A 14,186-nucleotide genomic window follows, 5' to 3' on the forward strand; every position below is an offset into this window, starting at 1 on the left:
GTTCAGTCTTGGAAGGTTATACCTTTCTAAGAATTTGTCCATTTCTTCCAGGTTGTCCATTTTATTGGCATAGAGTTGCTTGTAGTAGTCTCTTATGATGCTTTGTATTTCTATGGTGTCTGTTGTAATGTCTCCTTTTTCATTTCTAATTTTATTGATTTGAGTCCTCTCCATTTTTTTCTGGATGAGTCTGGCTAAAGGTTTATCAATATTGTTTATCTTCTCAAAGAACCAGCTTTTATTTTTATTGATCTTTGCTATTGTTTTCTTTGTTTCTATTTCATTTATTTCTGCTCTGATCTTTATGATTTCTTTCCTTTTACTAACTTTGGGTTTTGTTTTTTCTTCTTTCTCTAGTTGCTTTAGTTGTAAGGTTAGATTGTTTACTTGAGATTTTTCTTGTTTCTTGAAATAGGATTGTATCGCTATAAACTTCCCTCTTAAAACTGCTTTTCCTGCATCCCATAGGTTTTGGATCATCATGTTTTCATTGTCATTTGTCTCTAGGTATTTTTAAATTTCCTCTTTGATCTCTTCAGTGATCTCTTGGTTATTTAGTAATGTATAGTTTAGCCTCCATGTGTTTGTGTGTTTGATGTTTTTTTTTCATCTTCACTCTCATTATTCTGAATTTTTTTTCTGGAAGGTTGCCTATCTCCACTTCATTTAGTTGTTTTTCTGGGGTTTTATCTTGTTCCTTCATCTGGTACATAGTCCTCTGCCTTTTCATTTTGTCTGTCTTTCTGTGAATGTGGTTTTTGTTCCACAGGCTGCAGGATTGTAGTTATTCTTGCTTCTGCTGTCTGCCCTTTGGTGGATGAGGCTATCTAAGGGGCTTGTTTGGTATTAGGATTCTTCACAAGCATTCCATTTCTCATCCTTGTGGGCACATGATGGAATTTCATTTCCCTCTCCTCGTAAAGTTAGGCAAGATTTTTAACTTGCTTTGGCTGATGAGGTGAAGTGACATATTTTTTTTATTGAAGTGTAGTTGATTTACAATATTGTGTTAGTTTCTGCTGTACAGCAAAGTGATTCAGCTATATATTTTTTTTTCAGATTCTTTTCCATTATAGTTCATTACAAGATATTGAATATAGTTCCTTGTGCTATACAGTAGGACCTTGTTTATCTATCTTATATATAGTAGTTTGTATCTGCTAGTCCGAAACTCCTAATTTAACTCTTCCTGCCCCTTCCCCTTTGGTAACCATAAATTTGTTTTCTATGTCTGTGAGCCTGTTTCTGTTTTTTAAACAAGATCATTTGTATAACTTTTTAAGAGTCCACTTACAAGTAATATCATATATTTGTCTTTCTCTGTCTGACTTACTTGGTATGATAATCTCTAGGTCCACCCATGTTGTTGCAAATGGCATTATTTTATTCTGTTTTATGGCTGAGTAATATTCCATTGTGTGTGTGTGTGTGTGTGTGTGTGTGTGTATGTGTGTATGTGTATATATATATATATATATATATATATATATATACCCCATATGGAAGTGACATGTTGCCAAGCATGTATGGGACTCACCACATTCCGTTCCCACTACTCTGGTGATCATTGAAGCTGTTGTCGAGAAGAATTCATCATTTGGAGTCCTTAAGTTATGATGAGAAAAGTCCTCCCCTACCAATCAACATTGGCTGTGTATTATAGGTGAGAAGTAAACCTTTGTGCTATTAGCCCACTGACATGTTGTAACTGTTTGTTACTGCAGCTTAACCTAGCCTATCCTGACTGATACATCTTGGCTCCAACTCTTGATTTTAAGTCTCAGTTCACCAGTAATTCATGTTATTTCATTTTAACCTCTCTGAGCCTCAGTTCCCCCATTTCTGAAATGAAGTGTTTGGATCAGATTCTCTCTACAGTACCTTCCAACTCCAACATTCTCTAATTCTTCCCCTTTTAAATGAAAGTATTACTCCTTTTAATAATTTTGGTCTTTTTTCTTTTGGACTGAGAGGCTGGAGTTAAAACCTGAATTTTGCCATTTACTTGCTGTGTGTCTTTGGGCAAGTTACTCAGTCACTCTAAGCTTTATCTTCCTTTCCTAGAAAATGGAAAAGCAGCTAGCTCCTGGAACTCATGTGGATTAAACCGGATGACTCGTTGAGGTAATTTATAGAGCATGGCCCAAAGTGCCAGGCACTCAGGGGTTTCTAAGCAAATACCTGCAGATTCCAATCTCAGAAGAGGAGGTGTTGCTAGCATCTCCTCTCCTGATGATGGGGTTCAGGGAGACCAAGAGGCACAGAGGGGTTGGCCTGTCTATTTCACAACACTTGTTAGAGAAACAAATGTTGCAGGTCATAGGATAGACTAAGGGAAAAAACAGGTGTTAAGTGAAGATGTACTTAAATTCTGGAAGTATTGATTAATGAAGACAGCTTGAAAGCCCTTTGCTTAAAATCTTGTCTCAGCTGCTGGAGTGGAGTTTGCTTAAAACGGTACTTTTCCCCTTTGGAACTTTAAATAATGAAAGAGAAGATCTTTATGTTCACTTTGATTTTGAATAATTACAAGATTATTTTGTTGAATTTATTTCCTTGGTCTGTCTCCTGAGTTGCAGTTTTTATGTTCATGTCCCCTGAGGTGCTCTGCTGGTTTCCTTCTTCCCTCCCTTCTCCCTCCCCAACCTTTTTCTTCTTCCTTTTTAAATTAGTAGACTTTATGTTTTAGAGTAGTTTTAGGTTTACAGAAAATTTGAGCAGAAAGTAGAGTTTCTATATAATCATCACCCCCACCCCCAGTTTCCCCTGTTACTAACATCTTGCATGAATTAGTGTGGTACATTTGTTAAATTGATGGACCAATAGTGATACATTATCGTTATCAACTAAATTCCATAGTTTATATTAGGGTTCCACTTTGTGTTATACAGTTCTACGGATTTTGACAAATATATTATGTCATATATCCACCGTTAAAGTTTCATACAGAATAGTTTCACTGCCCTAAAATTGTGTGTTTCACCTATTCATTCCCCTTCCCACTGCAGTAGCCACTGATCTTTTTTACTGTCTATATAGTTTTGCCTTTTCCAGAATGTCATTTGTATGCAATATAATAGGTAGCCTTTTCACACTAGCTTCTCTCACCTAACAATTTGCATTTAAGATTCCTTCATTTTTCATGGCGTAAAAGCTAATTTCTTTTTATCACTGAATAATATCCTATTATATGGATGTACCAGTTCGTTTATCCATTTACCTACTGAAGGATATCTTGGTTGCTTCCAATTTTTGGCAGTTATGAATAAAGCTGCTATAAACACTTGTGTACACGTTTTTGTGTGGACATAAGTGTTTGACTCATTTGGGTAAATACCTAGGAGCAAAATTACTGGATTGAGCTTACATTTAACTTTGTAAGAAATAGCCAAACTGTCTTTAGAAGTGGCTGTACCATTTTAGATTTCCACCAGGAGTGAATGAGAGTTCCTGTTGCTGCACGTTCTTGTCAGCATTCGGTGTTGTCAGTGTTTTGGATTTTAGCCATCTGATAGGTGTGTGGTGGTATCGCATTGTTGTTTTAATTTGCAAGTCCCTAATGACATACGATGTGGAGCATATTTTCATGTGTTATTTGCCATCTGTATATCTTCTTTGGTGAAGTGTCTGTTAAGATCTTTTGCCCACTTTTAAACTGAGTTGTTTGTATCATATTGCTGAATTATAAGAGTGCTTTGTATATTTTTGGCTACAAGTCCTTTGTCAGATATGTTTTGCAAACACTTTCTCCAAGTCTGTGGCTTATTTTTTCATTCTCTTAACAGTTTCTTTTGCATAGCAGATGTTTTAAATTTTAATGAAGGCCAACTTATCAATTTTTTCTGTCACAGATCATGCTTTTTGGATTGTATCTAAAAAGCCATTACAAACTCAGGTCACCTAGATTTTGTCCTGTGTTTCCTTCTAGAGGTTTTATAGTTTTGTCGTTTACATTTACGTCTATAATCCATTTTGAGTTAATTTTTGTGAAGGATGTAAGGTCTGTGTCCAGATTCTTTTTTTTTTTTTTTTTTGCATGTGTATTTCTAGTTGTTCAGCACCGTTTGTTGAAAAGACTGTCCTTTCTCAATTGAATTGTCTTTGCTCCTTTGTCAAAGATTAGTTGACTTTATTTGTGTGGGTCTATTTCTGGCCTCTATTGGTGTGGGCTCTCAATTCTGGTTTTTGCTTTATTTGTCAATTCTCCTGCCAGTACCACACTGTCTTGATCACTGAAACTTTGTAGTTGGTCTTGGAGTTGGGTGGTGTCAGTCCTCTGACTTTGTTCTTCACCAATATTGTGCTGGCTATTCTGGATCTTTTCCTCTTTCTGTAATAATATTAGAATCAGATCGTTGATATACACAAAGTAACTGCTGAGATTTTGATTGGGCTTGCTTTGAATTTGTAGATCAAGTTGGGAGGCACTGACATCTTGGCAACATTGAGTCTTATCTACATTAACATGGAATATCTCTCCATGTAGTTAGATCTTCTTTTGTTTCTTTCATCTGAATTTTGTAGTTTTCCTCACATAGATTTTGTACACATTTGTACCTAAGTATTTAACGGGTTTGGTGCTAATGTAAGTGGTTTTAATTTCAACTTCCAGTTGTTCTTTGCTAACATGTAGGAAAACAATTCACTTCTGTATATTTAGTTTTGTATCCTGCAACCTTGCTATAATCACGTATTAGTTCCAGGAAATTTTTTTTTTTGTCTGTTCTTTTGGATTTTCTACATAGATGATCACTTAATCTTCAAATAAAGACAGTTTTATTCCTTCCTTCCCAATCTTTTATTTCCTTCTTATCTTACTGCATTAACTACAACTTTCAGCATGTTGTCAAATAGAAGTAGTGAGAGGGGACATCCTTGCCTTGTTCTCGATCTTAGTGAAGAAACATCTGGTTTCTCACCATTGAGTACGACGTTAGCTGTAGGTTTAAAGCGTCTAGTTTTTCTCCATTAAGTATGATGTTAGCTATAAGATGTTCTTTATCAAGTTAAGGATCTTATTTCTTTTTAATCATTGGCTATAATAACCAAATCAAGCAGACCTGGGTTTAAATACTGACTCTGCTACTTTCTAGTTGTGTTGACCGTGAATAAGTTAATTAGGCTGTCTGAGCCTTTGAGTCCTCAGCGTGAGATTTTTTTAAAAGAACACTTTTCGAAATTGTGGAAAGGTTTGGAGTTGGAAAACCCTAAAATTATTCAGAGGTGAGTGCCTTCAAGAATTGGGCTTGGCAATGGCACTACACCCTGATATAGGAAGAAGAATAAAAGATGTGGAAGGAAGAACCTTTTGAGTACTGAGCAGTGGCAGAAATTGCTAAGAACAGCTGACACGTCAAATATGATTCCCCAAACATTGGGATGGATCTGTGTGCCAGTTAGAATAGAAACGGCCCTCTGATTGAGCACAGACACACAAGCCATCCTTTAGGATGAAAGCTGTGGAACACGGGAGAGGTAACCGAGGTGGAAAACACCCAGAAGAAAACAAAGAGATGGAAGCATTACTGATTCCAAACCACTCTGCCTGCTTAGCCATATGACACTCCTTCAGAAGACACCAGTCAGGACTTGGGCAGTGGATTGGCCAACCCATGCTGGCTGCTTTACCTTCTGTAGATGCACTGTTTCTTTGTCTTTCTTCCATAGGGCCCCTTTATCTTCCCCAGCCTTGATACTACTAAGCCTCTAGCTGTGAGGATGGCAGTCTATTTCTGTCTCCTCAGAGTGTGTACAGGCTGCCATAGAACTGAGATAGGCAGTTGGTTTTGACTTTCTACCAAAGACCCTGGTGGGTCTAGGTGACCACTTGTGTCTTGCCTGTATTTTTTTAGCCAGATACTTTCAGGCAATTATTGGTTTTTTCCCCCCAGTAAATGTCTGGCTTTGGTAGTTGTTTTGCTATTTTCTAGCTTTTCAGTCACTGCTACAATCATAACCATGCCTTCCCTTCCCCCACCTTATGAATATGTATGGTCCACAAAAATGCCTTTAATTGATCTAGCCTATGTTTTCCTAATCATCTTAGCCGTAATATACTGATTATTACTATAAAGCAGATGTGTATTCGGAATTAGGTGCTCCAGCTTCTGGAAGCCTTGGTTTTTACCTTTCCTACATCTGAAAATATTTGAATAACACAAATCAAAACAACTTTTAATTTCTGTGGGAGAACCACAGATGGAACCATGAGAGATCCCGCTATTCTTTTTTTCCTTTACATTTCTCCCCATTTTAAAAGCTTTAATATTACTTCTTTCCTCACTGTCTGAGGATGATGCAATTTTCTGAATATATGTCACAGCCAGATATTAAATACCAGTTACTGGCTGCAATGGGAAGGAACAATTAACAAAGTGAAATATCACTTGCTATTTAAATTCCAATTATAAAAGCTAATGTCTTTCTACAGAGTTGCTCTGTTTTGGTTAAAGCTGTGGTGCCCACCATAACAAAAAGTATGAATTTACATAAATATGCTTGAGTTTTTAAAGCACAGATATAAACAGAGCATTTTTATGTTATTCAATCAAGCCATAATCTTTCTTAAATTAACAAATGCTTATTCTTCACAAGAGAAGCAGAACTACTTAGTTTGCCAGTTTCTCATTAGTATTCTTTGTTCATCTGTCAGTGAAGGTGAATGGATTGAGGCCCTTAATTCATGCAAGAAATGCAACCACCTGTCCCTAGAAGACACGCTCCTGGCAGCAAAATGAGTGTTCAGTTGCTGTTTCAGGCCTTGTAATTGTCTAGAGGCCCCACTTGGAGTTTCTAGGTATCCAGATGGGAATTAGATTCTTCCTTCCCAGGAAGAAGACTTAGCAGAGACTGACAAGTCTGCTCTTCCTTAGATGTGCTTAGGGGCTGCCCCTTTTCAAGAGCAACTCCTGCAAGCATAGAGTGCCAAACAAAAGGGCCCTTTGAACAAGAACCTCACAACTTTTATTACTAGAAAACTAGGTCTGGCAGCCCCACTTCTGTTTGTCAGAGAGGGTTCCTGGGGGCACAGTACCAGCCCCAAAATGAACTGTTTCCAGCATCCTGGTCGATGCCCTCATTCTTCAGACCACTGGCTGCTCCCCTCATCTCAGTGATCCTCCCTGAAGTCTGGTCTATGTTGGACCCTTCTTCCCTCAAAGGTCCTAGGATTTCAGTGGCTGGATGGCCTCAGAGGGCAACTCAAAGCTGTGTCCACTGAGGACTTTTTCTGGCTGTGAGGGTGCTTCTGAGCAGTTCCAAGGAAAACTCTTTCAAGGAACCCTTTCGAAAGCCTCTAGTTTGCCTCAGGTCAGGGTTGTAAACTCAAATTCCTCTGGGGATCAGGGAAGTAAGGGAAGTGGAAGATGTGGAAGATGATAGAACGGATGCAAGACCCCCAGCTCCCCCCACCCCCGCCACCAGAAGGGGCAGCCAGTCCCGAGCTCAGCAGACCTTCATGGCCTAGTTTCCAGACCCTCCACCTTTTCACGAGCAGCCAGCATCCAGATTTCATGTGCAGTCTCCCAATTTAAAGGTACAGAAACACTGTGCTGGCCAAATAGAACCTGTCGGTAGATGGACTTAGCTCTCTGGTTCATTAGTCAATAACCTCTAATTGTGTTTCACACCAGCACTATTGTCCTTTCTGTGCTCTCCTACTTGGCCTGAGGCACTGGTTTACCTTCTCTCCAGAGTCAACACTTTGGGTGCAACAAGCAGAAAAATCAACTTGTACTGGCTGAAAAAACGAGGAATTTTGTTGGCATCCTTGGAAGTTCACACTTAGCGTGAGCTTCATGATTGATCATCTGGAAACACAAGCTCCACTTTCCTTGTAAATATTTTGGCTCCACCCAGGGTTACCTTCATCCCCAAGCTGGTTTCAGAATGGCCGCAGCAGTTCAAGGCCTCACGCCTTTATGTCACATCATCCAGAGAGAACGGAAAGTCTCTTCCATAAGCTCTTTCAGAAGAGTAAACAAGAGCTGTCCCAGAAAACATGGTCAATTGCTCCTCATGTCTCATTGGCCTAAACTAGGTCCTGTGTCCTTTCCTGAGCCAATCAGACAAGAGGGATGAGATTACCCTTATACCAGCTGAGCTTGAGCCCCGGAGGTAAGGGTGGGTTATAGTTTCCTGAGGCTTATGGGCTTTGCGTCTACCTGTGTGTGTATGTATGTATTAGGTGTGTGCACACATATGTGCATACCTGCACAAAATCTGGGTTCTATTAAGAAACGCAAAGGGGTGAATGGATGCTGGGCAATTAACCAATGACGTCTATGATAATGTGGTTTGTATTTTATAAAACTGCGTCTCTCTAGGTCTGGTGTGGTGGTTGATAACCCAGTGCTTCTTGCTGCCAATGTCCAAATTCTAGTAATTGGGGCACTTGATACTGTTCCCAAATCCTCATGTTGTTGTTTTTCTTCTGTCTCCGCATAGAGAATAGGGGTCAGACGGGCAAATTGAGTTCCTACAACTGCTTGGGCACTGTGTTGGACCTGGATTTGACACACTTACAAACAAACTTAACTTTTCTGAGTCCCTTTAAAAAATCTGTAACACGGGGAGGACATGAATTACCTCAGTGTGTTATCCAGAGATTAAATGCAAGTATGTAACACGGTTCTTGGTGTACAGTGTTTAATATAAAGTAATTATCATTATTATGTTGAAACCTTCATTCCTGAAGTTACCTTTTCAAACTCTTAAGTGTTGGTTTATAGCAACACATTAATTATTTTGGGGGTTGGTACTCTTTTCCTCATTTAACCAATATCTAAAAGGTATGAAAATGTCTTGAATATATATATATGTATATATGTATGTATAACTGAATCACTTTGCTGTACACCTGAAATTAACACAACACTATAAATCAACTATATTTCAATACAAGTTTTTAAAATTTTTACATAAAAAAGGACTACTTCCAGCCAAACAAACAAACATCTTGACCTAGTGTTTTAGGAATTAAGGATTAAAATCTGCCATACTTTTTCAATGAAGACAAGCCATGGCTGACTTAGCCAGTTGACTTTGCTTGTTCTTTTTCTTTAAGCACAAATTTGTTGTTATTTTAGCTTTGCCATTGAACCAGGGAGTTGAAGTAAATGAATCACCAGCGATTGGCTGCCAGAGGAGTTAAGCAAAAATAATGAGCTCTTTGTCTCTTTGTTCACTTTCTCACCCACACAGGCCAGTTCTGGGAGGTCAACACTATTCCTCTTAACTTCTTTATATCTTGATCTATGAAACTGGAGACAGAGACTTAAGATGACGATAATTCTTAATAGTATTAATAATGGCATCTTACATTGGTATCGTGCTTTGCAGTTTGCAAAAATGCTTTCACATTTTACGAACCACAGGGTTTTAAGGTCTGTGAGATTATAAATTGTGTTTTGCTCACTCTTTTTCTCTAATTCCTATCCCAATGCCTGCTGTATAACAGATGCTTAACAAATATGTGAATAAGCCTCAAAATAATCTGGTGGGGTAGATTTGGAAGTTATCACTGTTATTCCCCTTTCATACAAGAAGCAACTAAGCCTCAGAGATTTCATGACTTGCTTAAGGCTTTCTAATACATGCTTTGGGGTGGGGAGGAGAGATGGGATTTTCTGAAAAATAGTCTGGTTTGTGATTACAAAAATTAGGTTCCTTTCCAGTCTGTGGGAGAGAACGCTGAGAGAATGTGGGATCATTGCAAGGAGTTCAGGGATCCACACGCATACCAAGAATTGTCCACAAAAACTGGACAAAGACGATGGAGAGAGGGCCTAGCCCCCTTCATACTTTGAGGTTTCTGGGGTAAAGAAATCCCAAACCAAACCCTCATACATGGCAGCCCAGTTTACATCAGCACATCAAACTGTCTGTGGTGAGAAACTAGAACTAGATCTTGTTCCCCCAATCTGATTTGGGCTAATACTTGTAGAAAACACAATAAAATAAATTACTCTTAATTTCTCCACTTATGAAAGACTGGTAACAAAGATTTTACATTCCAGCACTGTCCACAGACCACACCTTGGCTAGATTGGTTTAGATTTTTAACACATTAAATATATTACAACTATATTTACAATATTTTAGTATAGTCTTTATAAAAATGTCAATTCACTGTGCACTATAGGTGGCGAGAGCCAGTATTGGGACACCAGTTTAACTATGTATGGTGAACAAATTATTCTTTCAGCCCTGAGATTGTATAACCTCATTTAGAGATGGCATCAAAAGTCTATATTTCTGGAATCTAAAAAAAAAAAAAAGTTTATGAAGAACCTAGGGGCAGGACGGGAATACAGAGGCAGACCTACTAGAGAATGGAGTTGAGGACACGGGGAGGGGGAAGGGTAAGCTGGGATGAAGTGAGAGAGAGGCATGGACATATATACACTACCAAACGTAAAATAGATAGCTAGTGGGAAGCAGCCGCATAACACAGGGAGATCAGCTCGGTGCTTTGTGACCACCTAGAGGGGTGGGATAGGGAGGATGGGAGGGAGGGAGACGCAAAAGGGAAGAGATATGGGATATATGTGTATGTATAACTGATTCACTTTGTTAAACAGCAGAAACTAACGCAACATTGTAAAGCAATTAGACTGCAATAAAGATGTTTAAAAGAAGAAGTCTATACTTCAGGCACTTCCTTGAGGCATAACATCCAGCTGACCCCTGTAGGAGGCCCTGCTCACACATTTGTGCCCTATTGTTTTCCACATGTGTGAAATGCTGTTGTGATTAATAAAACACAACTTGGGTAACAGCTCTAAGGAAGTTATATTAGCTATTTGATTTTTCTTCCCTCTTCAGTTGGTACTGGAAATATAACTAATATCTTGTCGGAGAATCAACAAAATTTTGACATTAAAAAGAAGTCCTTATACTTGAAATCTTTGGTTAGCACTTCTCCATGTAGACCTTGATGGATTAGGGTGAAGGCTGGCTAATTGTACTAAGTTTGAGGAGTCTCTAACACGAGGACTGTGTTGTCTTACCTGAGGCTCACTGTTAGTTTCCAGAACCCAAGTTTTTCATGAGAGAAAGCAGTGCCCCATTTATTCATTCGATCACACTCAGTGTGCCAGGTACTGGCTTAGGTGGCAGGATAGGGTGTGAACAATGGCCTCTCCCCTCAGAAACACCAGGAGGAAGTGAGTGGAGGCTTTGGGTTAGTTCAACAGAGTTCCAGCAGTGGGAGGTAGGGGGAAGAACCAGTGCTCACCCCCAAGCTCCTTCCCTGAAGTGAGATGTGTGAGGCTGGCAGCTGGATTCTGCACCCTCACATAACATACCTGAACAAACTCTTTCAACTCTTGGTACTGGGCCTGGGTGGCCTTTTGTTTAGTGCAAGAGCTGGGCTTAATGCACAGAAATGATAATGATAGGTACTTACATGACTTAAGAACATTGTCCAGCTCTCCAGGCAGGAGTGGAACAGAGCAGAACGTGAGGCTGTAAACTGGCTTCCTTGGCACGAAGCAGCGACATAGAGCATCTCGAGATGATGAGGTTGACTGGCAGCCTGCAGGTTCAGGGGCAGTTTGTGTTCTCTAGACTGGAAAAACCTTTGATTTTTCTGAGTTGAGGAATGGACAATTCTCACGGGAAAATGGGCATTTTTCCTAGTGGGCTCTGGAGACAGGTACAATTTTTGCACTTTTCCCATGTTGGGAAAATTCCTCTAGACCAATGCTTCTCAAACTTGCATGAGCATATGAATAACTGAGGGAAATGCAGGTCAGGTTAGGTTGGTCTGGGACAGTGCCTGAAATTCTGTGTTTCCAACAAGCTCCCTCCCAGGTGATGCTGAATTTGCTACAGTATTGCTGGACTGAGGGTGGTGCTCTGAGGAGCAGAGACCTGGAACCCACCTGGTGGCCTGGACCCATGGGAACTGGCCTCACCTGCTTTTGCAGAAGGCATTGACCCCTGTTTCAGACGCAGTTGTATTATCCAGTCATTACATTGTCTGCTGTGGTATTTCCTTCTCTCAAGGATCTTAGGTAGTCTGAGATATTGCTGTAGAGTATATATTGGTTGCTGTGTTTAATCATTAAAAAAAATAATCTTTGTTGTGCATCGGAGTACTACATCTTCTTCAGGGCACAGTAGCTGTCATACACAATCAAGGTCCCACATCATTACAAGGCATTGCCTTAACCCACATGTCTTGTGTGTCTTGCATATGTTGGGGGTAGTCCACCATAGTAAATTCTGCTTTGGAGAGCTTGGCAATCCAATCATAAAATGATGAACTCACACGTTATGTTCAGTGATTTGATCCTGCAGCAGCCTCTCAGATGGATGGGTTGCAGAATAAATCTATGAAAGGAACTATATCCATTGATTATATTCTGGGCATTGAATTTAGTTGTCATCAGATACAGCTTGTCGTTTGAGCCTTCTGGGTTAAAAACAATTACAGAAATCTAAAAACAAGTTCCATTTTGATGTTTTGTTCCCTGTGAGCTACGTCAAATGGGTTCTTTTATAAAGAAAGTAAAGGTTCGAAGCTCATCCAAAATTATACTCAAAAGTGATTTCAGGAAAATGGAGGCTTCATATCACAGTATGTGCTTATAAGCCCCAGTCCTTTGTTCAGTGCGGTGCATCCCGGGCCAGCGTCAACTCCCCAAGCTGGTGGTAGTGGTTTCTAAAGAAAAGATAACCAGGTAGCATAGACCGAACTGATCTTCCAAAATTATTTTTAGTGGATTGGAAGAGTGGCTTCACTTAATGTCTCTGATTTCTTCATTTATTTTTGTCACATTCCATCCCTAAAACATTCCATGGGTCTGTCAGCAACTTTGATTGAAGCAGAAAGTTATCAAATGTCCTGATGAGGGCTTGGAAGGGTCTTTGCTCTTAAGGAGTTTTGTTGTAATGGTATTTATCTTAATCAGATTTGGCTAATACTTCTCTTACTCATAGAGTTTTAGAAGGAAAAATAATCTAGCCAACTTAGAAATCTAGTCCAACCAACTCATTTTACCGATGTGGAAACAGCTGGGGAGTTTGCTCAAGGTCACCCAGACCTGTCTCTGAATCCCAGTCCTGGACTCCCCGCTCCAGTCTACCTCAGTGCCTTTCTATGTTGATTTATGGGTGTGATATGGAGGCTGTGAGGCCTGAGGCAGCAAGTTTTCCACCTTTCCTGGTGGGAGTTGGGGTGTTCTATCTGATACATTCATTGCATTTCCATACCATCTAGACCCTGTGTTCTAGCAGGGTCACAGTACATTAACCACTGTTCCAGAAAGGCAAAGTGGCATGGAGCCTGGATTCTATAGCCTGGTGACCTGGATCAGATCCTGCTTTGCTCCATACATGTTGTGTGACTTTGGGTAAGCCACTGAGCCTCTCTTCAGATATAAATGGGACCTTCCTTGCAGGATTGTTGTGAGGACTGAATGAGCAGTTAAAGCAAGCAGCCAGGTGCATTGTATTTGGAATCGTGTGTGGTTTTACAAACTGTGGATCTCTACTAGGTATTGAGTTGTGAAATCAGTGTTCTGAATCATAAATAGCATTAGAAAAATTAAATGGCATATGCTAGGATAAAATAGAACATAGTAGAGTGTGTTGCACCTAGGCAGGGTATTGTTTGGTATCCTTTTGGTTCCCCTTTGGTGTTCCTTTGGTTGTGTGTGTGTGTGTGTGTGTGTGTGTGTGTGTGTAATGGCTTACAGTATAAAATGAATTTCTCACTGTGGATTGCAGTTAAGAGTTTGGAAGCTCCTGCTCCAGAGAGCAGGGTGAGTGAATTCATCTGTCTTAGCACAGATGTATTAGAGTGAATGAGGCACATTTTAGACATCAATGTACAAGGCAAACTCTGGCTGAAACATAAATGTGCTTCTTTTGCAGAGGGAGACCAAAGGGCAGTTTCTTATTGACCACATCTGCAACTACTACAGCTTGCTGGAGAAGGACTACTTCGGCATTCGTTTTGTGGACCCAGAGAAGCAGCGGGTAAGAGCTGACCACTATCTGGACCCATTCTGGGAGGGTCACTCAGGCTTTGGGGTGCTGAATAGGTTCTTCTCAGAGCAGTTGTGGTGCACTTGTTCTCATGGTTATTGACCACATGAAACTTACCAGCCTGGGTATGTGTTTGTGTACGCACATGTGTGTGTGTGTGTGTGTGTGTGTGTGTGTGTGTGTGTGTGTGT

At 39.9% G+C, this 14,186-nt stretch overlaps 1 protein-coding gene across 3 annotated transcripts in view; it reads left to right on the forward strand.

Annotated features, from left to right (window-relative positions):
* Positions 1–14,186, forward strand: part of FRMD3 (FERM domain containing 3) — a 313,237-nt gene that overhangs the window by 141,587 nt on the left and 157,464 nt on the right. For all 3 annotated transcript variants that reach the window (XM_027094154.1, XM_027094155.1, XM_027094156.1), the window contains exon 2: positions 13,882–13,986. In XM_027094154.1, coding sequence (XP_026949955.1) covers positions 13,882–13,986 — 105 coding nt within the window. The remainder of the gene's footprint in view (positions 1–13,881; positions 13,987–14,186) is intronic.

The sequence above is a fragment of the Aethalodelphis obliquidens genome, unplaced genomic scaffold, assembly GCF_003676395.1.
Source record: "Aethalodelphis obliquidens isolate GAN/ISIS:26980383/991018 unplaced genomic scaffold, ASM367639v1 scaffold88, whole genome shotgun sequence".
Classification (NCBI taxonomy): Eukaryota; Metazoa; Chordata; class Mammalia; order Artiodactyla; family Delphinidae; genus Aethalodelphis; species Aethalodelphis obliquidens.